At 35.9% G+C, this 23,744-nt stretch overlaps 3 protein-coding genes across 4 annotated transcripts; 1 reads left to right on the top strand and 2 right to left on the bottom strand.

The window, feature by feature from the left end:
* The first annotated feature begins 94 nt into the window (after nt 1-94).
* LOC140772943 (glutamine synthetase nodule isozyme-like) lies at nt 95-5,294 on the top strand. 2 transcript variants are annotated; one of them, XM_073115207.1, is made up of 14 exons: nt 95-349; nt 741-780; nt 878-981; nt 1,110-1,158; nt 1,618-1,724; nt 1,848-1,935; nt 2,451-2,579; nt 2,651-2,725; nt 2,852-2,905; nt 2,997-3,034; nt 3,148-3,307; nt 3,378-3,438; nt 3,544-3,648; nt 5,154-5,294. In XM_073115207.1, exons 1-13 carry the CDS (start codon nt 276-278, stop codon nt 3,633-3,635), a joined length of 1,071 nt encoding a protein of 356 aa, XP_072971308.1. In that variant the 5' UTR covers nt 95-275; the 3' UTR covers nt 3,636-3,648; nt 5,154-5,294. The 2 variants fall into 2 exon arrangements, with proteins under 2 accessions (XP_072971308.1, XP_072971307.1); XM_073115206.1 differs by lacking the exon at nt 5,154-5,294 and having other exon boundaries at nt 97-349; nt 3,544-3,866.
* On the bottom strand, nt 5,219-6,094 carry LOC140775063 (protein FLOURY 1-like). Its single transcript, XM_073118306.1, has one exon. It carries the CDS (start codon nt 6,092-6,094, stop codon nt 5,219-5,221), a length of 876 nt encoding a protein of 291 aa, XP_072974407.1.
* On the bottom strand, nt 5,868-23,024 carry LOC140772942 (alpha-glucan water dikinase 2). Its single transcript, XM_073115205.1, has 31 exons — nt 22,615-23,024; nt 22,398-22,507; nt 22,214-22,292; nt 22,040-22,131; nt 21,812-21,950; nt 21,322-21,645; nt 21,134-21,244; nt 20,948-21,040; nt 20,419-20,553; nt 19,067-19,152; nt 18,706-18,840; nt 17,518-17,680; nt 17,339-17,428; nt 17,084-17,269; nt 16,551-16,613; nt 16,401-16,463; nt 16,188-16,247; nt 15,957-16,109; nt 15,781-15,864; nt 15,315-15,491; nt 15,096-15,202; nt 14,753-14,966; nt 14,546-14,649; nt 14,340-14,466; nt 12,847-12,972; nt 11,371-11,481; nt 9,765-9,863; nt 9,079-9,252; nt 8,910-9,002; nt 7,370-7,485; nt 5,868-7,263 (listed from the first exon to the last, which is right to left on the bottom strand). Exons 1-31 carry the CDS (start codon nt 22,693-22,695, stop codon nt 7,059-7,061), a joined length of 3,900 nt encoding a protein of 1,299 aa, XP_072971306.1. The 5' UTR covers nt 22,696-23,024; the 3' UTR covers nt 5,868-7,058.
* Between the last annotated feature and the right edge of the window lie 720 nt (nt 23,025-23,744).

Below are 23,744 nucleotides of genomic sequence, written 5' to 3'. Positions count from 1 at the left end.
GGTAGGAAGGAGCCAACCGTTTTAGTATAAGGTTATCATGATTAGTATTTCTGTTCACAAATATAATCCATTTGTTAATCATGTTGCATTAATTCTGTCAAAAATAGTGCTAGTTTGAATAAGGAAAAGATAGACAATCCACAATCCTTTGGCACAAACGTCGCTTATATAAACGATCTCATCCCTTCTCATCGTCTATAAACCAATATCATTTATTTGGGTCTGGGATTAAGATAGGGTTGGTGTTTGCGTCTCTTCCTGTCTCGTTCGCAACCATGTCTCTGCTCACGGATCTCGTCAACCTTAACCTCTCCGACACCACGGAAAAGATCATAGCCGAATACATATGGTGGGTTGATCTGCTTAGCTTCTATTTGTTTCTTCTTCTTCTTCTTCTTTTCTTGGGATTATTCAATATGCTCTGTAAAAGAGGTTCATTTTGGCTTTTGTTTTTGATGGTTTTTATGACATGAGTATGATTTAGTTTTGAATGTTGTCGATCATGCTTTCTACGCTTGTTTTAATTTTGCTGTAAGTCAAACATGTCTTTTGAGATATAAAGACGCAACCTTTCCGTAGAGTGGTTTATTGTGTGGGTGGACTCTTTTCTCATCACTAATTTCTCAGCTATTTTGTTTTTGTTTTGTTAAAAGATTTGCTTTGATCTTTGGTTCTTTCTTTCTGATCATGGTTACGTGTTCTAATTCTTTGAATTTCTGACTGTTTACTCCTTGCATCAGGATCGGAGGATCTGGTATGGATATCAGAAGCAAAGCAAGGGTAAGATTTTTTTCCATGATTATATTTGCTTTACCAAGGAAAATAAATCTGCCAATTTGATTCTTTGCTCATCCTAATGATCATGATTGATGATCAGACGCTTCCTGGCCCTGTAAGTGATCCAAGCAAGCTTCCAAAGTGGAACTACGATGGTTCGAGCACAGGTCAAGCTCCTGGTGAGGACAGTGAAGTGATCTTGTGGTAAGTGCTGCATTCCCTGACTCATAATTTAGCTGCTTGATGCTCTGTTCAATTTTGTGATTATTTTTTTGTTTATGTTATTGCTACCTGTTATGCTAATCTCTATTCATGTTTGGATGTCGATGTAGCCCGCAAGCCATTTTCAAGGATCCATTCAGGAGAGGAAATAATATTCTTGTAAGTTTATGGCCTTCTTTAGCTCCTATCTATTGATCAATGTTGATTTCAGTGCTGGTATTTTAAATGAATTCTTTTTAGTTTTCCCAATCAGCAGTAGTCTTGCTTTTTGTCCCTGTAGAAAGCACAGATATTATAGTGTTTCTCGAGATGTACAAAATAAGAAGTCATTAATTACTAACTACATGAGACACTTGTAGACTTATAGATGGAACTGATTACATTATGATCAGTCAATTGAATGGAGAAGCATCAGTTTAGTTAGTTTGACCTTTGCATGTGATTGATTACTTGGTAGGTGGTAGTAATGCGATTAATACGCAAACTTTCATCCAATACTCAGCTAACCATTTTTTCTAGCAGAGCTGTGGGAAATCTCGACTCTTTTGAAATCTTCGGCTTCTTTTGTTGCATATGTTCCTGTTTCAGTTTTCTAATACATCTACTTCTGATATATAGGTTATGTGCGACTGCTATACCCCAGCTGGGGATCCAATCCCCACCAACAAAAGATATAATGCTGCTAAAATATTTAGCCATCCAGATGTTTCTGCTGAAGAAACTTGGTATATATCTTTATATGAAAACAAGATGGTCTCTGTTGAACAAGTTTTTGGTGATTTATTCTTCTAAGAAGAACAGTATTTGTTAATGTCCTCATTGTGGTTCTCTTTCCATATAAAAAACAGGTATGGAATTGAGCAGGAGTACACTCTACTGCAGAAGGATGTCAAATGGCCTCTAGGCTGGCCTGTTGGTGGATTCCCTGGTCCGCAGGTAATAATCTTTTGTTCTCTTTCAATGGTTAAAATAATAGGCTTCATTCCTTGATCACAGGAGGTATTTTATTGGTTTATTTAGATTGTTTAATAGTATTTCAGAAACTTAATTGATTTATTTTTCCAAGATCTTCCGGTATGTTATCTGCCGCTCTCATATTATAATATCGTCAAGTATGGTAAGCTTTAAGGAACTGCAAAAGGATCTTTCTTTCTTAAAATGTCAGTACTCAGTACAAATAGTCAGTCTGTAAATTAATGGTGAAAACACTCCTAATTCCTTTACATACCATCTCTTTCACCTTTCCTATTTCATGAGTTCTTGGGGGCTAGACATTATCTGTTGTCAATTTGTGTTGTGTATCCAATTCTATCTTTCAACTGCACAATTAACATTTATGTCTTTTCTGATCTAATTCCTGATCTGGTTTCTGTGTCTTGGTGGTTTGTACATCTTTGCAACAATTTCAACTCTTTTGGATAAGCATTTATAAATCTGAGCTTGTCTTCTAGGGTCCCTATTATTGCTCGGCAGGAGCAGACAAATCCTTTGGTCGTGACATAGTTGATTCCCACTATAAAGCCTGCCTTTATGCAGGCATCAACATCAGTGGCATCAATGGAGAAGTCATGCCAGGCCAGGTATTGATAGAATTTCCATCCGATTCTTTCATTCTGGTAGGATATTCTATTCATAATTCAGTGTTTTGTAGTGGGAATTCCAAGTTGGGCCTGCCGTTGGCATCTCTGCTGGTGATGAATTATGGGTTGCTCGCTACATTCTTGAGGTAATCTTGAATTCCTAACTGTCCTGTTGAAACTATGATCCACACTTATAAGCCCACAAGTGTAGGATAGACTAGAACTTCACTAACTCCTAGTGTAGTAATCTCTACTTACTTTTCCCTTTACAGAGGATCACAGAGATTGCAGGTGTTGTTGTCTCATTTGACCCAAAGCCAATCGAGGTGTGTCTCTTTCCCTTGGCACATTACATAATCTTTGTCTCTTAAATGTGTCTAGATTTGAAAAATGTTTCTTCCCTGGCAATGCTAACAGGGTGATTGGAATGGTGCTGGTGCTCACACTAACTACAGGTAATTTAGGTTCATTAAGCCTTCTGTCTTTCAGTTTGTATAGAATGTATTTGTAGTATTTTATAGCATGCTCCTTGTTTGTTAATTCTGGTTTTCCATCTGTTGCTTTTCAGCACTAAATCTATGAGAAATGATGGAGGTTACGAGGTCATAAAGAAGGCTATTGAAAAGCTCAGGTTGAGACATAAGGAGCACATCGCAGCTTATGGTGAAGGGAACGAGCGTCGCCTCACTGGACGACATGAGACTGCTGACATCAATACCTTCTTATGGGTATGTGTATCTTACTGAAAACTAATCTCGATAAAACACATTTGATACTACTGTCTCCTTTGTTTTGCAGGGAGTTGCAAACCGTGGGGCATCCATTCGGGTGGGTCGTGAAACAGAGAAGAATGGCAAAGGTTAGTTTCTTCCTTTTTATCATTCACTTTGAGTTTACTGCATCTACTGAAATATCTTTCAGCTTAAAGCATATCTGATAATGAGGATACTTCTTCACTACTCAGGTTACTTTGAAGATCGGAGGCCAGCTTCCAACATGGATCCTTATGTTGTCACTTCTATGATTGCTGAGACTACCATCCTCTGGAAGCCATAAGTCTTGAAATCAAGTCAGTTTTTCATATCAGATCTTCTCAATAAATTATGCAGACTCATCTATTCAGGCTTTGCATTGTGTTGGATCTCTCGTCTCTTCAGATGTCATCCTAATTTAACTTTACTGCTTAATTAGTGGCTAGGGAGCTCCAAGTTATTATTTGACTTATCCCTTTGTTGGTTTCACAGTACTTTCAGTATTAATTAATAAACAGATAGTAATACTGTTCCAGCATTATGTCTCATTGGCCATCATCCTATTTTTATCTTCTTATATTGTTACCTTTGCATGACATTGTTTCAATATGGCTTGCTTAATTTTAAGATAAGCTCCAATTGCTCAAAAAGTGCACATCATTGAGGAAGATTTTGGAACCTAAGGTCCTCCAGGGCTTTCACATATTAATCTATCTCGGGACTACCGTTGTAAACTTGTCAAGGCTAGCAGCAGAAACAATTCTTCCTCATATACATTAACTAGATGTCTTGTATGTCTAAAGAAAGTTTTCTCGCAATCTACCCTATCCTACAGAGGAATGGCAAATGGGATAGTCTCTCCTAGAATGTAAGATTGAGACAGGTAACCATCTATCTTCTTCTTATGAATGGAAGATACAAGTACTCATAGTTAAAAGTTCAGTTGTTCATTGAACTGGTTGCCCTGATGTAATTGTTACAAACTCTAGAAGATAACCAAAACATATGATTTTTGCTCTATAAGGTAAGAATAAGTGTCAATCTCCAATTTGCTTAGTTGTTCCTATCAATTTATGCTCTCTTAATATCATTACACTATAACCCGTACAATTTATATTTGTAACTTGAATCCCTAAAGTTGTTTCTAAGGTTGTAAAATAGGATTTTTAGCTCATGAGCTGCTTAAGCTGAGCTTTAGTTCAACTTCTAAGCTCATTTAATAAACGAGCCAAGCTCGAGCTCACTGTGCTCGAGCTGACCGTGCTCGAGCGAGCTTGAATTGGCTTGTGTGTGTGTATATATATAAAACCATCACTTAGCATATTAGGTTCAGTGCTCAACCAGTCAATTTTGAGCTGGCTCAGTTTAGGCTGAGTCGAGCTTGAGACCTATCTTGGTCGGCTTGGTTTAAGCTCGAGCTGTGCCAATTGTAAATCGTGCTGAGCCAAGCCCAACTCAGCTCGACTAATGAAAAGGTAGTCAATATTATCCTAGCAACAACATGAAAAGCAAGCAAGAAGAAGGGCCATAGCATTTCACAATTTTGCAATTAGTTAAACTTGCAGGTGCCAAAAGAAATTCTCAACAGATTTATGTAAACTTCAGTAGATGACATTTTGTTAAGGAATTCTTCGATAATACAAGGGAACACATAATCTCTTCTAGTCCAGTAAATAACATTTTACAATTACAGTTACAGAAATTATAATTAGAATCAGCAAACTAGTTGTTTCTTTCTACCGAAAAAAAAAACACTAGCTGTTTCTATGTGTTTATGTTAATGGATACAAAAATTGCTGCATACTTACAGATTTCTTCACAGGATCCAGCACTGAAAACTTGGTAGTCCATCACTGGTTCTTAATTTGAGTGGAAGAACAAGAATAGTTAAATAGATAGACCATTCTGGACACTTGTTTCAGATAACTTGAATAGGCTCTCTGGTTGTCTCCTCTCTGCTTCAAATCTCAATATAAACCATTGTAAAGACTCAATAACTTGCTGGTCATACAACTGCTTTTGCTCGGCGATTTCGCGATACTGACGAGCCTCTCTTTCTATCAATGCTTTCTCACTTTGAAGAGTTAGTATCTTCGCCATCGCCTCATCAGCAGCAGAAGAAGATGCTTTTCTTTCTTTCTCTACCTCTATGAAAGCTGCTTCGCGGAGCCTTCTCTCCTTTTTAATCTTCTTTCTCAGTAACATTATGTAATCTTCCTCATCTTCATCAGACTCTTCGTCTTCCTCTGTCTCTCTATCTCCTTCTTTTTCTCCAAATTCATGCAGAAATTCTTTCCATCTTACCATACTGATGCAATTTCTAGTTCCTAATTTACATGAACGCTCCAAGTTTCCCTTCAAACTTCCACATTGGCAAACCTGCCAAGATGGAATCTTGGAACCACAAAAGGCACAAGGAACACCATTCAGAGACAACCCACTAAGTCGATTGGTCGGTACATTGCTCAATTGCGAAAGTAGCGCCTCAAGCTCACGACATTTCTGGGCAAGAGACCACACTTTGAAACCCAGAAACAACAGAGGCAAAAACACAAACAGATTGTAAAGAGACATAGAAGGGAGGAAACCAAGTCCGAAATCCCACTCCTTCGCAATGCAAGAGCCCCAGAGAAGAGCGAAGAAGCCAAACAAGAATCCAAGATAAATCTGCATATGGGCCTTGCCCCCACAACAAATCCCATTCAACCAAAAGCTCAAATTCTTGAAACACAACCGAGGTACGAAGCGAAACCATCGAAGCATGGCGAAAAGGCACAGCCTTGTCTCTTCCCTCCCCCTGATTCTACTCCATTCCCAGGAGATCACTTGGCAAGATAACGTTATCTATCCACGCGAGGAGTACGTGTGCTTGGCATAGCAAAAAGATTGCGGCTTTTGAGAGAGAAGTAGAGGGAGAGAAGCAAGGCGTTGGAAATGGAGGAGGGAGACAAGGCGACTTAGGAGGCATTTCCAAAGATATCGCCTTGGATCAGGGAAGATTTTAGAGAGGCGTGTCTGATGTGACGTGTGTGAACGTAAGTAGATACATTGTACGTGGCAAGAGGTTAGTAATGAAGCAAATCGATTTTGTAATAACAACCAATTAACTGATCCCGAGCGAACCAGGGTTTAACGTACCGATAATTATAGTTTTATATTTTATATTCTGTATTCTAATATTCTTCTTCACTCCTGACATGAAAGATGTTTTTTAAAAAAATGACTTCCAAAATTGAAATATATTCCCAACCACTTGTATCAAAGTTGAAAAGTATAAAGAAGAAGGCTTTTTTCTAAAGAAATCTAATAAAGTGGGGGGCAAAATTAATTACTCGATGTAGAAGATTTTTAAAGAGAAATAAAAACTTAATGACATTGCAATTAAGTCAATGCTTGTTGGGATTTGAGCAGAGAAACAGTTACATAATATGTGAGTCATTCAAATTATTTTAAGTATTATCTCGTTGGCAATACTATGTCGAGTTTTACAGACGAAGATCTGAGTAAATAACATAATACAACATCATCAGAAGTTTTGGGTTGAATTATTACATTGGACGGCATACTTATGTTGACTTTTTTCTTTCCAGCAAAGAGATATGTCTGAGCAAAAAAACTAATAATTTCAGGTTGTGCATAGATCAGTTTATTTTCGTCCTCGTTGACACTTTGTTTACGTTGCTCAATTTCCAATCTTCCACCCATAGCTCTCTGCCTCTATGCAAATCTACACTTGAGGCCTTGTTTGAACTACATAAATCTCCCCATCCTTCACTACGCCCTCTATATCTTGTGCAGAACCATAAATGCCTTCGATGATCTTTCCAGCTTCTGCAATCCTCTGAAATACTGACTGTTGGAAACCTTTGTCATGGATAAGACGGTCTCTCGAGTAGTCCAGGACTACCAGCTCCATATCATCCATGGTTTTGCTGCCATGCAATACAACGAGGAACTCGAGATGTTAATGGAGAAGTCTGAAGACATACATAGTATACAGAAAAATTGACAGAATATACATGTAAAAAGATAACAAACCTGTCATAAAGTCCTGCTCCTGCATATCCTTGCAAATCTTCCCCATTAGAGTCGGATCTGAATATAAGGGACTTCTTGATGTACATCCCTATGTTTTTGCTTGGATAACTAATTATCTGGAAGAAAATCTTCTATTAGAGTGAGATAACATAGAATTATTTGAAGAGGTTATTGATGTATGTAATAGAAGTGACATGAAAACTTTGAAGTGTTAAATAGTGTCAGATGGAATCTGCTTTACTGTTGACAAAAAAAATGTTTATGGAATATTACACTGACAAAAAAGTTCTTTTAATGAATGCTTGGATGCAAATGCATTATGCTGATGAATTTGGTCTACCACAATATCTCTGGCACCCCACAAGAAGCAATTTTCTTCCCTCTATTATGGGGGATAAACATCAAAATAAGTTCTCTTTTCTACCAGCTTGCTAGAATTCTTTATTCTGAATTTTAGCAAGATCCAACAGCATAACATATACTCTACTTACTCCAGCAATTTATGAAAAATATATCGGGCCATTAATTATTGCAACAATTTATCATTTGAGCTATGTGGTAGAGAGGCACTTCTACACAAAACTGTTGCCTAACAAACAGCTGATAATGCTACTTTAGCATAGTTTAAGTGTACATATGAGTCTAACACACGCATGCAATACATACTATTCCAACTTTATTTTAGAGTATGAGCCCACAATCCTCTATACTTCTAGATGTTCTATTTTTCTATATTTCCAATTTTTGGACTTCACGAATGCTGGACTGAGCCTGCCCATCCCAAGCAACTGGACGCATCTATTTAACTGTCCGTTTTACATCCCATCCACATATGAGATGTGTTAATAGCTCTCCTTTGCATGGTTATTTGGCATGATTGATGTCCTTAAGTTCAATTTTCTTCTAGTATGGTCTTGTCAAAGTAATTATTTTTTATTTCACAATCTTGTTTAATTCATCCTCATGTTTCCATGTAATATCCTGTAAGTCCAAGAAATGGAACTGGCGGTAAAGTTAAGATGGTTTACTATGTAGAGAATCTCCTGTCTTTGTTCCTTCAGCATCACAATTAAAAATTGTTTTACATTTATCACATCAATTTTTGAGAAGTTACAATCTCACCAGAGGGGATTAAAGTTCTAAGAATAAAATGTCACCTGGTACTATGCTTGTTCGCTATAATCTTAAGAAGGTTGTCATCATCAGCCTAGAAAAAAAGTTATGGGCATTACATGCAATTCTCTGAGATTTACAGGTCTGTAGGATCCTTTAACTTCAATATCAGTAGCTTGTTCCAAGTTCCAGTTAAAAATGCTACCAACAGTTAGCCGATGGAAACCGATTAAGAATTGACTATCTACAGTGTTAAGAGTACAGTAACTACAATGATGCTACTTAATGAACCTCAATTACATTACGTTATCACTGAGCATTGCATAACTTTCAAACCATGCATTTCTGAAAGCAAGATAAGCAACGACTAAAACTATAATTGTTAGGCTGTTAGAGCATTAGGTTTGATGTACTATAGATGCCTTACGATAGGAGATCCTAGTGCAGACTTTTTGGTGATAAAGCTCATTGCTCGTCCTGGATAGGCACCAACTAGAGTTTCTCCCAGCCCCTTCACAACCTGATTTTTCAACAAAAGGATACATAACAAACTGCTGTTCTAAGATATGATTTGGCATGTTGCACTTAATGCTTACCTCTGAATAAATCTCAGAGGAGTTTCCTGACAAGGGATTCCTTGTGTGGCTAACAAAAGCATAGTCAGCACCAATAACTTCTTGAACCAACACGGCCATACAGAGATCATCATGAGTCAGTTTAGCTTTTCTGCAGCTGATATAAGCTCTTTCATTCCATTTTGAAGCCCACACCTGAAAAGTATCAGGTTAATCACCAACTAAACATCAAGTTTATAAAAATATATTAGTTTGTCAAATCTTCCACCATGATGATCTACTACACACTTATACTCTTTTTGTTTAGCTACATTTATATGGGAATTGATCATTTCTATACTTTATACACACTAATATCTGAAGCTCCTAGGCTACTTCCATAGTTCCATTAAAGAGAGTAAGAGACTACCATGAAATGAGAACATGACCAAGGAAAACATGGAAGAATATGCTTTTAAAGAATAAATAACATATGCCTATATGTGGCATATAGTTTTCTTTGTGATTAATCAATTATTAAGAAGAAATAAAGGGCTAAAAACTTTATTGTGAGCAGCTATTTGACCAAAGCCATATAAGTATATTAGTGTCAAAAGTTCAACACTAAAAGGATATAAATAATGATGGGAAGTCTTGACATTCAACCCTTACATACAAATATGATATCAAGATAATATTCTAGTAAAAAATGATGCTTTTGAAGAGACCTTTTTTATTGCTTGCCATGCTTGATTCCACCTTTCTTCACCCTCATCACCAGGCCAGGACAGCTTTGAGCTTTTCATCTTGTATTTAAGCTCATTCAACTATAATAGAAGTTAGAAAATTATCAATAATAACTAGATATGCACTATCTTAAGTTTCACTTGGAACATATCCAGAAAATGTTTAAGCATGTAAATCTGTCATAATCGGATTTCCATCTCAATAAAGAAAACTTCCTTGATAAGTCTAATTAGTTACTGTCATTAGAACAAATTGAGTCACCCGAAAAGATGCATATTAACATGTATCGACATGATGAGAGCCTAAGGCATCTTTACTTTAGATAAGACCATACATTTTTATTTAAAATCAAAGTTCCGAAACTTAGTATAGTTGTCCGAAAAGATGATACATATCGAATGTATCAGCCATATTGGCTTCTCATATCAAATCGAATTATTTTTTAATTATATAAAATTTTCAATATTATTTAAATATATAAGAAATTTTTTAAAAATTTAGAAAAAAATTATAAGAAAATAAGAAAATAAAAATCGCTCATATATGGAATCTAGAAACTTATTTCTCTTTTCTTTTCTTGTTCTAACTTTTTCTCTCTTAGTCTCTCTTCTTTCCTTTCTCTCTTACTGCTGCAGTCCTATTCTCAAGCTTGATTTTTTTTTCTCCATTTCTTCTCTCTCTATCATATTCTCTTTTCCCTCTTCTACAACCCAACTACCAAGCATGACTTTTTTTCCTCAATTTCTTCTCTCTCCCCTTCTCTTCTCCCCCCCCCCCCCCCCCCCTCATTCTCTCTCTTCTTCACTCTACCTCTTATTCGCAACCCAGCATAGTTTTTTATTTTTTATTTTTTATTTTTTCTCCACGTCTCTCTCTCCTTTCTCTTCCCATCTATCTCTTCTTCCCTCTCCCTCTTGTCGCAACCCACAAGCTCTCTCTCTTTCCCCCCTCTCTTTCCCCCTCTCTTTCCCTCTCTCTCTTTCCCTCTCTCTCTCTTACCTGTACCTATCTCGGGCGGGATTGGCCGACATGACTAATCCCGACCCCAAACGGATCAAGTATTGGCGGCCCAATCCGTTTCCATGTTTAAAATTACAATGTATTATGAGGTGGCCATAGTATGCGGTGACTGGATGCTTACCTGATATGCAGACATTCGACGCATATGCGAGTGTATATGTGATCAATATTTAGAATTTATTAAATTAATAAATCTGCTACAAAGCAAGTTGAAAAATCAAGGTAAAGAATATCCTGAAAAGAGATATGAAGGATATAGACTTCTCTCTATAAAAAGACTTATGGTGTATAACTAGCAATAGGTGCATATCTAACGGTAGAGGATTTAGTAGATAGTAAATCTAAAAAATAGGAGTCAATGAGAAAAAGATAATCTTCACATTAAACAAGATTCAGCTTTTGAAGCTGCAGGGAGAGTATTTTTCTGATTAAAACAACCAATAAATAAAAGTTTGAAATCAAGCCTGATTCACATGCATATGTTTTTGGTGCATAAAGTGAGAAAATGTATCAAGAACATAATGTATAAATATATCAAATACTGCAGATTTATCTCACTAGAATTACCAGCTGAATGGGAACTTTCATCTCTAATATAGAATCTTTTATTGATTGAAGTTTTGAAATGTCTCCACTATTCACGAGTCCGATTAAGACTAAGACCTTCTTATAAAGATCCTGCAAGAAAACAACATATTTGTCCTGACTGCAAGCAAGAAAAGGATCTTCAAAGATTTCAGAAGAAAAATACAATGTTGCACTGGACATCATCTGAAGATTTTGAACATGCCTAGTAAATATCATCAAAATGTTATTCAAAAAGGTGAGACTCAGCCTGAATCCTCAATGAAATCTATGCAGTTAGACAAGTTTCTGAACAGCATTTGTTTCAATTGTATTGTACATCTTTCTATAATATGCATAAGATTCAGCAGACTGTTTTTGACTTTTTTTCTGATTTTCATCTCATTATGTAAGAAATCATCTCATATGGAAATAACTTTTTAAATCATTCCATTATTACGACCACTATTTTTCTATGCTTTCTAAATTCAACATTGCAGGCTTTCCATGCTTATGCTTAGTCAGGAAAAGTTAGAGAACTTCCCAAGCTTGATTTTGATTGTACAACCACTTAGGTGGATATCCTAATCCAGTGGTAATTTATTATTCTGTAATTGTTGACTGGCAAACCTATCTGGTTAAAGAATATATTCTAGACATCAAGCATATCTGAAGCATATGAGATGAAAGATAACCAAATACTGGAACGGTGGGACCAGAAGCATTCTGATGTTTGTCAGAGTTGGCCTAAGGTGAACTTTGTAACAGTTACAGACTTACTGGTGTGAGTAATGCATAATTTGTTTAATGGTTATTAAGGATGAGGAAATAGAATCGGCAATTACAATTTCAGTGAGTGCAGCATATAGTTAGGACCTTCTAGTGGACTCAGGCTTTGCCTACTTTGGGAACGTTCCAGCCATAAAATTTCAAATGAGATAAGAAAAATATCATGAAGCTCCACAAAGAAACAAGGTGAGTCACATTGGAAACATTCAAACATAAAATTAGAAGTGAGATAAGGAAATACTGTGAAGCTCCACATGAAAACAAGGTGAGTCACTAAACATATTAGGTGGATGGGAACTCAAAATTAATGATGTACTTGCAACAAGGAAATCAAAGCCTATTTGATAGTAAAAGAGAAGATATTCTAACTTTCCTTCTCAAAAGAGGACCACATTAATTGGTGAAAGCATATGTCTAAATGCTATTATTATTTCATAAATACTGACTGCAATAAAGCTTAAGGAAATCAAACTAAACAAGAAAGCTATCTCTTCAAAAGTATGTACAAGAAGTGATCCTTTTCTTCTAAAAAATTATATGAATCCAATTATATCAACAAAATCAAGGAAATTTTGGAGAAAAAAATCAACAAAGAAAACCTACGTGAATTAAGAAAATAAGAAGTACAATGCAGAATCTCCAAAGTGTTACTATGTAAATATTATATTGTTGTTGGAGTGAGGATATTACCTTATTTATTTCCGCAGAAATTGAAGCTTCAAAAGCTCCAAAAGGAAGGGCAACTGATATTGGGAATTTTATCCATGGGGGAATTCTACCTCTTAGATACTCAACGTTGATTGATTTAGCTCCAACCTAATATTCATGACAGAATTGTAATATTCCACTGGTTATCCAACAATTTCAAAAATGTTAATCATAAAGAATTGTTTAGCTTCTCAGCCAAATGCAAGCACACCACTGTAATGAAAATAATTTATTCTTTATGGAAAATATAGAGAGTTCTCTAGGACAGTAATAAATCCAAAACCATTAAATCGAGGGGGTTAAACATATGAATCTTCCTGAAGACGCTCTAAAGTTTTATGTTGAGGTAGCTAAAATAGCCATTTGTAGAAGAGATAAGTTTCTTGACAACTGACATCATAGATGTATTTTTAGTTCAGTTTGAGGTGATGTAATAATACACCATATTAATATACATAAGGAATTACTTAATGACTTATTGCACCCAATAATAATGAGCCAAGTAAATAAAAAGTTGGAAACAAGCTCTTGGTAATGGATAAAGGCTAAGTATTGGCACTCCTCATAGTCCGCAAGGACGAGGGACTCTAGTGTCTTGATGCCCTTCTATAGTAATAAAATAAAAAAGTTGTCTGAACTAAGCTTCAATTGGACGAAACAAAAAATGCAACCAAAACCATCTTGGCGGCTTGATAAGCACACACAAACAATAATGTAAAATAGAAATAAGCTCAATTAGGATTTTGGTTATTTACAATAGGACTATAACCACATAATCTGATGCAAGACTATAGCAAAAATAGAACAATAATGTGAAAAAAAAGTCATATAGCTTTGATAAGATTCAAAGAGTCAGTTAAAAGACCCAAATAATTAAACCGATTAAATGAACTAATATTACTACTAAACTATTTAACATCAGGATAAAAACACAAATTGAATTTGCTAAATCATAATACATAAGGATAGAGTTTTAAAGAAAGCAACAAGACCAATTAGTACAACTATTTAAACTTGAGATAAGGAATGATATGAAATCCTCCTCAGGAATGGAATTTCAGCCATGAGACGAATAGCTATGATAGAATAAATGCTGGTCTACACAATCTGATCCTATCATAGTAAATCAATTTTCACATCGAAAGACCTTACTCTCATAATGTCGATTTCTCCTTGTTTTCTTGTGGCAGTTATAGAGAAATTTTACTAAGTTCAGTTCGTAATGACCAATTTCAACCAAACACAAAGTCACAAATTATAACAATGAGCAAGCACAACTACTCATAGGATTTATTTTCATAAAAACACTTTTGCTCTCTTGAAAAAAAAAAAAAAAAAGAGGAGAAAAGGAAACTAAAAGATTCTAGTAACTATTAAGAAATGAAATAGAAAAAAAAAGGTTCAAGACAGGAATTGATTCTGGTCAAAACAGCTTAGGTAACCATTTTCTTTTTAGAAGCAAATACATAGCATACCATCTCAGTGCAGAACTCCTGAGCTGTGATAGCAAACTTGCCAGTAAAAGTCTTCTTTTTTAGAAATACTCCTTTTCGGGAGTATGAACTCGATGACCAAAGAGATGAAAGTGATATTTTAGCTTCGCTGCATATAAACAACTAGCATTTCAATTTAATTAATTCTGAAGTCTATGCTTGCTCCAGTGATAGCCAAAGCAAATTACCTGTAGATCAAGCCTGATGTGGTCAATTTTATGAAGACTTCCTTACCCTTTTTTCGTCGTAGATCTTGAAGGATATTCTGATCAAAGCAGGAAGCAAAGAGCACCTGTAGGAAACTATATTAAATCAACATACATACTCAACAATATCTACTCTAAGCAATGGTCTCATGTTGCTATGCCAAGTTCATGCATCTAATTGTACAATACCTTATTGTTTCTTGCTCTGATTGAAATATGTGAGAGAACATCAGGCAGATCAGGTGTCAACACACCAACCACTCCTTCTGGAATCTCTTCCTCACCAGTCACTCTATTTGATACTAAAATTGTAGGTCTATTATAGAGTTTGCTCTGCACATCTATAAGCCTGTTAACACAGTCTATAAAACCGCACACTTCCCCTGGACTAATAATCTGCCAACTACACCACAAAATATGATCAACATACTCTTAAATTCATTACATAACTGGAGCAGATAATAGCATAATAGTAAACATGCCCAGAGAGAGTAGAAAGAGGTCATAAAATTGCTGTTTAAAAATTTCTTACCTTCCTAAATTTGCTATATTTCGAAGAGCTGGATTAAGACGGGTAATGAGTGTTGAAAGAGTTACTCCAGACCCTGCCCTGATTAGCTCCTCTGTAAAAGTGGTGATCTGACATATAAAATGCTCAGTTATACAGGGTAATGCAAGAAAAGAGCCCTTCCCTAGATGACATCAGGATCAACTGAGTCACAAAATATATCAGAATAAAACTGGAACATACCACACTCTTCTCTATTCTAAGCAAATTCCCTAGATATTCGGCACTTGGTTGTATCTTTCTCTGATAATCTTGAGCTTTATCAGCAAGTATTAGTTGCAGTCGATCAAGAACAGCTTGGGTTTGCAAGGACCACTGCTGATCATTAGGTTTATACAGTTTGCAGGAACATTGCCAATCCTTCAAGAAATAAAATAACACCAAGAATCAGAAAAAAAAAAAAAAACAGTTCAATTATAGTTTTCTACATTAAAACAGTGGAATGTGATAAACAGAAAAAAGATGAAGTGATTTTGCAGTATGCACCACAGTCACGATGGTGACAAGAATATCTAGGTATCTGGCTGTGGAAACAAACCAGTTACAATGTTGTGCAACAGATGTATGAAATTTTAGTAGTACAAATGTAACAAAAGTAATAGATGGAATCATGGAAAATATCTATATCATAAAATATAGCCATTACTACCTTGGTAGCATAAATAAGGTCTTCGTTGTAGACTGTTGACAGGCATAAGTTTTCAAGCATCAAAGAAATTAAGGACATGATTTCCTGCTTAATCAGTCAATTTATTAGCTCTGAAATGTTAGAACATGGATGAATAGAAAAAATGTGCTTCTGGATATCATAATAGAAAGTATCACCTGTAGAGATGCATTATTCAATTCGTTGAAGAGCTTCTCTACAGATGTTTTAATGGCTAAATCCAGAGCAAGGTCAAGGTAAATAAAATCCTTCAACCTCACAATAGCCCCAAGAAGAATTGTTCGAATTTCACCACGTGCTTCTAGTAGTTTCTGTAAACAAATGTGTGCAAACTGTAGAAAATTCATTGGAGACATAAAGAGATATTTACACAAAACCTATTCGACAACCTCCAGTAAAGGACAGATGTTCCTATCTCCTTCATGTTCTTGTATGAAGATCAATAATTCCTGCCTCAACAAATCCAAATATTATTTTCATTGAATTGTTATATTCCTAATTAAAAAAACTTAACATGTAAATTCATTTGTAGCAATATTTGCAACATTGTCCTACATATTTTATGCCATGGAGAGAAAATACTGATGAAGAGTATTTGGTACCTCTAGCTTCTTTGGTAAACAAACAAAAGAATGGCTCTTTTCCTTGTTCATGAATCCCAGATTCTGTAGTTAAAAATTTAGAATTAAGAGATACTGTAAGCAATCAGAAAATCTGCATAAACACAAGAAAAAGAAGAACCACTGAGTTACCTTGGATGAGTAGCCCAAGCAAGTGGAAATTGAAGATCCAAGATCAGCACCTGAATGGACAGCCTATGCAATGGATGAAAAGAGAGGAATTAATGTTTCTGAGATGTTGCCCCTGAGATCAAACAAGCACATAGCCGCATATGTTTCAATTGAGATGGGTATGGAATAGCAAAAATGACAAGAGGAGGGAAAATAATTGTGAGTTCACTCCAAGAAAACATAAAAGTCCATAAGGTTGCATACTTGCATCTTTTATTGTCCTAAAATTTTCTTCCTTATGAATCTAATCTATGTTAGTAGAAATATCAGCAAAGTTGAGTCTCCCATTAACGATCAGTCTGCAAAAGGGTGAAGCAGAGCTGAATGTTGTATCACATTGCAAGTGTTAGAGTACAGATTGCTTCTCTTGAAACCTAATTATCCATAGGAGAGACGGCAAATTATTAGCTGGAGATAAGATAATTGTATAGTTCTGTTCAACAGACACAAAGGCCAATATACATGTTCCCTGTTGGAAGCATTTTAAAACATACCTTAAGTGTCTTTAGATAGGCTGTAAGATCATGAATAACTCTTTCTTTTACATCATCTCTGAAATGAGGTTCAGTAACGATTGGCCGGTCATAACTTGCCAAGATTTTTCTTGTCAATCCATTGGAATTTAATGTTCTCCAGTAAACATCCATATCAAAGTTACTCCTCACGTAATTCAAGAGAGCCTAATCAGATAAAACAAAATGAGGTGTGAATTTATAGAAGTTTCTCGAAAAAATATTCAAAAGGGTTACCTGGCATATGATAATATCATCGGGGCTACTGTTATTGTGCAATTTTTGATGCCACTCCTCCATCATACCACCCTTGCAGTCATTATTTCTCTGATGAACCAATCCTACATGTAAGTTGTCTTGAAGGAAGCGGAAAAGAAAAGAGGTAGAGCTTACCCATAGAAGTACTCAAACTATACCTGAATAACTAGTATCTCATCTCGAATTCGCTGCCCAAGATCACCTTGTCCACCACAGCCTACAGTTGCCATAATTAATCTTACAATGTCTCTATCATCTATTTGCTCCATAAATATCTTTTGTAACACGTCAGTGAACTTATCTTGAGCTGCACTGATTTCCCTGCAGAAAATTATATTTATGCTTTAAAGACGACATCTCAGTAAAATATATGGCGTGGCCTTTTGTATTCGCTGAATTGAGTTCCACTGGAAGATTTCCAAATTCCCACTTTAAGAATATAGTACTTGAGTTTTGGCAAACTCTTCAATTCAGAAAAAAAAAATGTTCATCAGCCAGAAATCAAAATTTTCCTTTTCTTACCCTCTGACAATGAAAATATGCAGTAAGTAATCAAACAAGAAAATAAAATCTAACATAGTAAATCATCATAAGAGTAAGCTGTAACATATTGTAAAAGTTATATAGTAGTAGCAGTTACGCTAATTTTAATTTGCAGAATTTGACTAGAATGCTTTAAAGCTTTATGCAACTGATAGGTTCACTTGTTAAGAATGCAGAATCATCATCTACCCTGCAAGGCAAACTAAAAAGATGATTGAATCAGAAAAAATTCTGAGTTCTTCCTATTTTTCTGCTAATATCTGTTACTAGAGTGATGCTCCATTAGTTTATTGTAGCATTCTCATCCTTAAGGTCACTCTTTAGTTCCAATTATTTAGGTCAATATATTAAGTTTCAAGTAGGTGTCTTTTCTGGAATCAGCAATATTTCGAGTCCTGTGATCAGTTGCCTTGGGTCCTCCCAACTAGGTTGCTGTTATGATGAAAAATTTATTTTCAAGAACCAAAATTGCTATCAGAATAATCAACAATAAAACAATTTTCTGGAGAACCAATAAATGTTCAATAGGGAGAAGGCTTTGGCAGTTTCCTTAAAATAGTGGTAAATTCTATTTTCTGTCTTTACCTTGCTAATTACTCGACATGAATAATCGTATAGCACAAGTGAGTACAGAGCACATAGGACAAATAAGGCAGAGTCAGCTATTTTTATCCAAACACCACTGGCGTTGACTTGAAACAATGGGCAACACGAGACAATTAAATGTGAATGAATAACAGTTATCCTAAATCCTAGAGATATAGAACTGCTACAAGTATTTGAGGAAAGAGAAAGAAGCCTACCGTGGTTTTACATTATAGTTCTTATTCCAGCAAAGTTGTCTACATGCCATGAACCGCAACCATACTAATATAGCAACCAAGCCTATTTCTCCTTCCTTTCTGCATTGTAGTGTCAATTCTGTTGCAATATTAAATCTGCATAGACATGCATGACCAATTTAGTTTCAATAAAACATGACATAATATGCTCAAGTGGATCCATGAACGAGATGCAGTCCTCTAGGTATATATTCATATATCTTAAGTAAAGAATTAGGAATCAGTTGAAAAAAGCATAATTATAATATTAACCTATGGTACTATTATAAAAGCCAAGCAGTGAGAAGAGGGACCAGCAATGCATCCTACTATTTGGAGATACCTGTGCATTAGTGACCTCTCAGCATCCTTTTCTCTCTTAGCAATTTCATGAAGAACCCATGTACAACATTTTGTTCCATTTTCGCCCTGAGGAATAACTCAATATGCCAATGTCAGATATCAAGTTGATCTTAGAAACACAACTATAGAAATGCAAACAAACGAAATAGTAGGTTAAATATTGATGATAATTCCAATATTAGCAAATAATGGATAAAGTTGATTCTTGACATGGGCATCAAGGCCTACCTTTTTTGGTTCAATTAGTAATTGTGCTAGCTAATCTAATTTGGGTGACCCATATTTTTGGCGTTATCTACATTGAATAAAGTTAGCTGTTAGATCACCTTTAGATGATTGAATAGATAAACTGATTGAGGAAAGGACTTCTAAACTAATTGGATACCTGGACATTTTGCCTAAATTGATTGGGGGATGATCCTAACCGTAGTGGGATTTACCCCAGACAAAAAAAGTATGTTTAAAAGAAAGAGTTTGGTTGAAAATGGGAGAGAAAATCAGATCTGAAAATCACTTATTGAGGCTTATTTGGAAAGTTCTATGTTTGACGTCTAAGACTCTAAGGAGTGTCCTATATCAACAAATCAAACCTTACCTTAATTGGCATAAACCTAACTATGTAGAAACTTAACCAAACATATATAAGGATTGAAGGGCAGGACGAGATATCCGACTTCCAGTCTAATTTTCCTGCTTTGCAGGCCATAAGGTACACTTCATATCCCTCTGTCCCCTTTTTTCCCTTCTTTTGTCCTATGAGCTCTATTCTTCTCTCTGCTGAAACCCTATTTTCTTCGATTCTCTCCCTTTTTACTTCTATTTGTTGTCTACTTCTCACTTTTCTAATTTCTTCTACTTTTTTCCTGATGCTGTACCAAGAAAATCAGTTTGGTATCTTAACTTGAATACAAATCCAAGTTACCTGTTCATGTCCAGTCCAAATGGATAAGACCTAGGCCTGAATTTTCTTATTTAAAGCCTATTTTAGGAGCCATTTTTCTGTCCTAGTGTTAAAATTTAAATGTCTGCGAACGTAACCCTAATTATGGACTCAAAGTTCAGTCTTTTTTGGTTTAAAAAACCAATCCTAGGATGTTTTTTTCATTAAAATGTTTCTTATTTCAGATTTATATTGGTTTGCGTTATTAGGAAGAAATACGATATTTCTTTACGGCTCCTTATTGGATCCATAAAGCAATGGGGCAGGACAACAAAATACACTAATCAGAATAAAAATATTTAATTTCGAGTTAATATAAACTAAAAAAACACATGCAAGTGAATCCTTCTTGAACTACCAAAAAGTAAATTACAAGAAGCATCAAAGAAAACCTTCAGGCATAACAGTTCCACTCCTTTCAAATTTATGAAGAAATTTGAGCCATTGTTCTTTAACCAAGACCCACCAGACCACAGCACAAATTGCACACCCATGAAGTTCCTTCCCTTGAGATTGATATCTACATACTGCATAAGAGAAGAGGCTGTTAAGGAGACTCCTCCAATATTAGGTAAAAATTGATGAAACCACTTTCTCATGAATCTGGATATAACATGAATACATATATTAGATTCTTTTTCCTCTGCAGTCTTTCAGTCTCTTTGAACAGACTCAATTGAGCAGTAACTTTGTGACAAAAAATTAGATACCTACTTCTTTCAATCTCTTTGAATAGACTTGATTGAGTGTTAACATTATAAGCTGTAGACACTATACAGTGACACTTACAGCCTAGTTGCCTACAGTATAAGTTTTTAATGGTTTCAAGTCATGTTGACTAACTGTAATATGATAAATTACTAGGAGGTTCAAAAAAAATAATAATAAGAGCTTGAGAGCAATAAGGTTAGAGCACATTGCCTGAAATGGTCCTTGTCGACTTTCTTTAAAGTAAGTCTGGCATGCTCCCTCAATAAGCCTTGAACTCTCAGGTAGTATCTCTGATGGGGGCGCCTAGATAAGGACCGTAAAGAAAAATTATAGAGCTCCTAAAGGCCTTTAAATAAACTGAGTTGGATGCGATATGAGAACTTAATTGCAACTTACCAACCATTCCAGCGCTGACATTCTAGAGACACCCCAGTGAAGGACTGTAGAACCTTTTAAATCGACAGCAACAGTGATGTTGTATTCACCACTGACATTTTTCAGAAGCACCTGTGAAGATCAAGCAAGATTTAAAACAACGCAGACAAAATGAAAATCTAACCAGCAAGACATTCATCAATGCTAACCACTAATCCATTATTTCCGATGGTAAAGGACTCTCTCAGGTGAATATTCTTGCCTCCAACTGCCGTCTCTACAATACTTAGCAATGCTGATGGATGAAAGCGGTTGCCCTTATCATTTCCCGTAGATCTCTTGGTTAGCCACTGGCTAACATCGTGTCTTTTGTGATAGACAGATGGGGACGTATTGTTTGCAGGCATTGGTACCATTTTATCATTAGAGATCCTTTTTGTTTGACTTTCCTTTAGGCTCCTCCTTATTTCATCAAGGGAAAGTCCCCTTGATAGTTCTCTTTGCAACTCTTTCAAAGCAGCTTCAAAATCATCCTGCATATTTATACAGAATGCTGTTAGCGCACAGACAACTATCTCCAATCCCTAATTCTTGTCCTGTCAGCTATAAGAAACCAAATATTCTTTTTCTCATTGAAGACTAACTTCAAAATTTGTACTACGCAATGGAAATAAAAGTGATTCTTGGTGACTAGCAGACCTTCTCCTCCTGGGGTGAGCTCTTTTGTCTGCCTCTACCTTCCCACATCAAATATGCCTTCTGGTCAACTAGATCCTTTGGTATAGTTGTCTCAAACTTGCGAATATCAATCCGGAAGTTCCCCTGGCTCAGTTTAAACCTAAAACCAATGGAGTTAGAATATTAAAACGAAAATGCAGCAGTAATATGAGCTACTGATTAAGGATACAAGTTATCTTGATAATTGACCATCGTTGGTGTCCTTCATCCTTCAAAACAAACTCAATGGCAACAATCTTAGGGTCCTGCAATTTGATGGAAATGGAGTATATTTCTCCTCTCTGGAATTGAGTTAGACAGCACATAAGTAGAATGAAAGTAATTGATCTGGAATGGTGACAAAGTGCAACACAAAACCAGAACCTTTGTGAAGGGTGTCTGCAACGCATTTTTCTTGTATATCTTGGTACCAGGTGGACTATTATCCGGAAAAACCCAGTTCCTAAAAGAAGAAAAAATACACAGTAATAGAAAAGAAGAAGCACAGGCACCAGATAGACCTAGTTCATACTTGGGCAAAAATGTATTTTTGGTGTCAGGATCTCACGTCTGCCCACTATAAATGCCACCCCAATGAAGGACCAATGGTCTAGGGCAATTTACAAGTTGGATTTCAACAATTGAAGAACACCCATTTGAATCTTTAGACACATTAGCCTGAACAAAAGAAACATACAGAGATTAAGATGTCATCGAACCCTCCAAATCTTGCGACTTTCTTGAATCTTGATAAACACAACCAAGAAATACACTAATCGGCATACCTGTAGTTTGATTCCCTCTCCAAGTTCAAACTTGTATGCATCCGGTGCCCTAGAATTGCTAGTTCCCATTGTAGACGACATGGCAGTCACTGAGAAGAGAAGAGTAAATGGAACACGAACGCTTAGCTCGTCTTTAAAGGAGTCGAGGAATTATAAGAAAGTCGTGACGGGGATCTCGAATTCTTTCTTTCGGCAGCCATAATTGGCAAAAGGGAAAAAGAGGTACAAGAAAAGGTAACAGATGAGGCATGGAGGAATCCATGGATGGGGAAAGATCAGATGTCTTGGAGAGATCGGAGAATCCGGTTCTATGATAATGACACACACTGGAAGATAGATGAACCGGGAGATGGACATGGAATCAAGGTGGAAGAAAAGGTCGGAAAGGGATGTCAAAGTTAGCGTTAGGATTTGGTTTCCTTGGGCTTTGAGGGTTTTGGAAGAAGAAGAAGAAGAAGAAGAGGAAGAGACGATGACCCGACCGTTACTTGCAACTTACAACCGCTTGGTCTATTTAAAAAGCGCCGACTCTTATTATACTGAAGTCAGCAATTCAAAACAACCACCACCGACTTTAACATTAGAAGGAAGCATTAGAAAAAACAACCTACATTTTATTAGTTTTCTGATAAACAACCCCTCTTTTACTATCAACTCCTTTATTTTTGCTTATAATTTTATATGACACCCTAGGTTTTATCAAAATTATCATATTACGAATGTTCCCTCCCTCGAAGATAATTTAAATATATTTTTTTCCTCTCTTTCTCCCTTTCCCTAGGAAACTTAGGAGGCCCAACTTGCGTGGAAGTCGGCAATGACATAGCACTGGGCCTTGACTTCAAATATTCTGGCCCATGATTAAGGAGCATTACAGACGTAAGCTATTCCTATAATCCTTTCTCTACATTATCTAAATATTATGAGTATGTATTATAACCTATTCCTATTTTAACTTTTTTGGAATAAACAGAGTATTATATTCTTATGATAAATGTAGAGTATTTCATAGAGATTTGCTAAAGTATTCAGCAGAAGCACAGTGATTGCTATATTTCTCCATGACTTCATTCTTAAACTAAATTAATCCCATGATTAAACAAAGACGAGCTTGATATTGAAATTTAGCT

The sequence above is a fragment of the Typha angustifolia genome, chromosome 13 (assembly GCF_048772165.1).
Source record: "Typha angustifolia cultivar Huaian chromosome 13, ASM4877216v1, whole genome shotgun sequence".
NCBI lineage: Eukaryota > Viridiplantae > Streptophyta > Magnoliopsida > Poales > Typhaceae > Typha > Typha angustifolia.
This window is presented reverse-complemented; position numbering and strand designations above follow the sequence as displayed.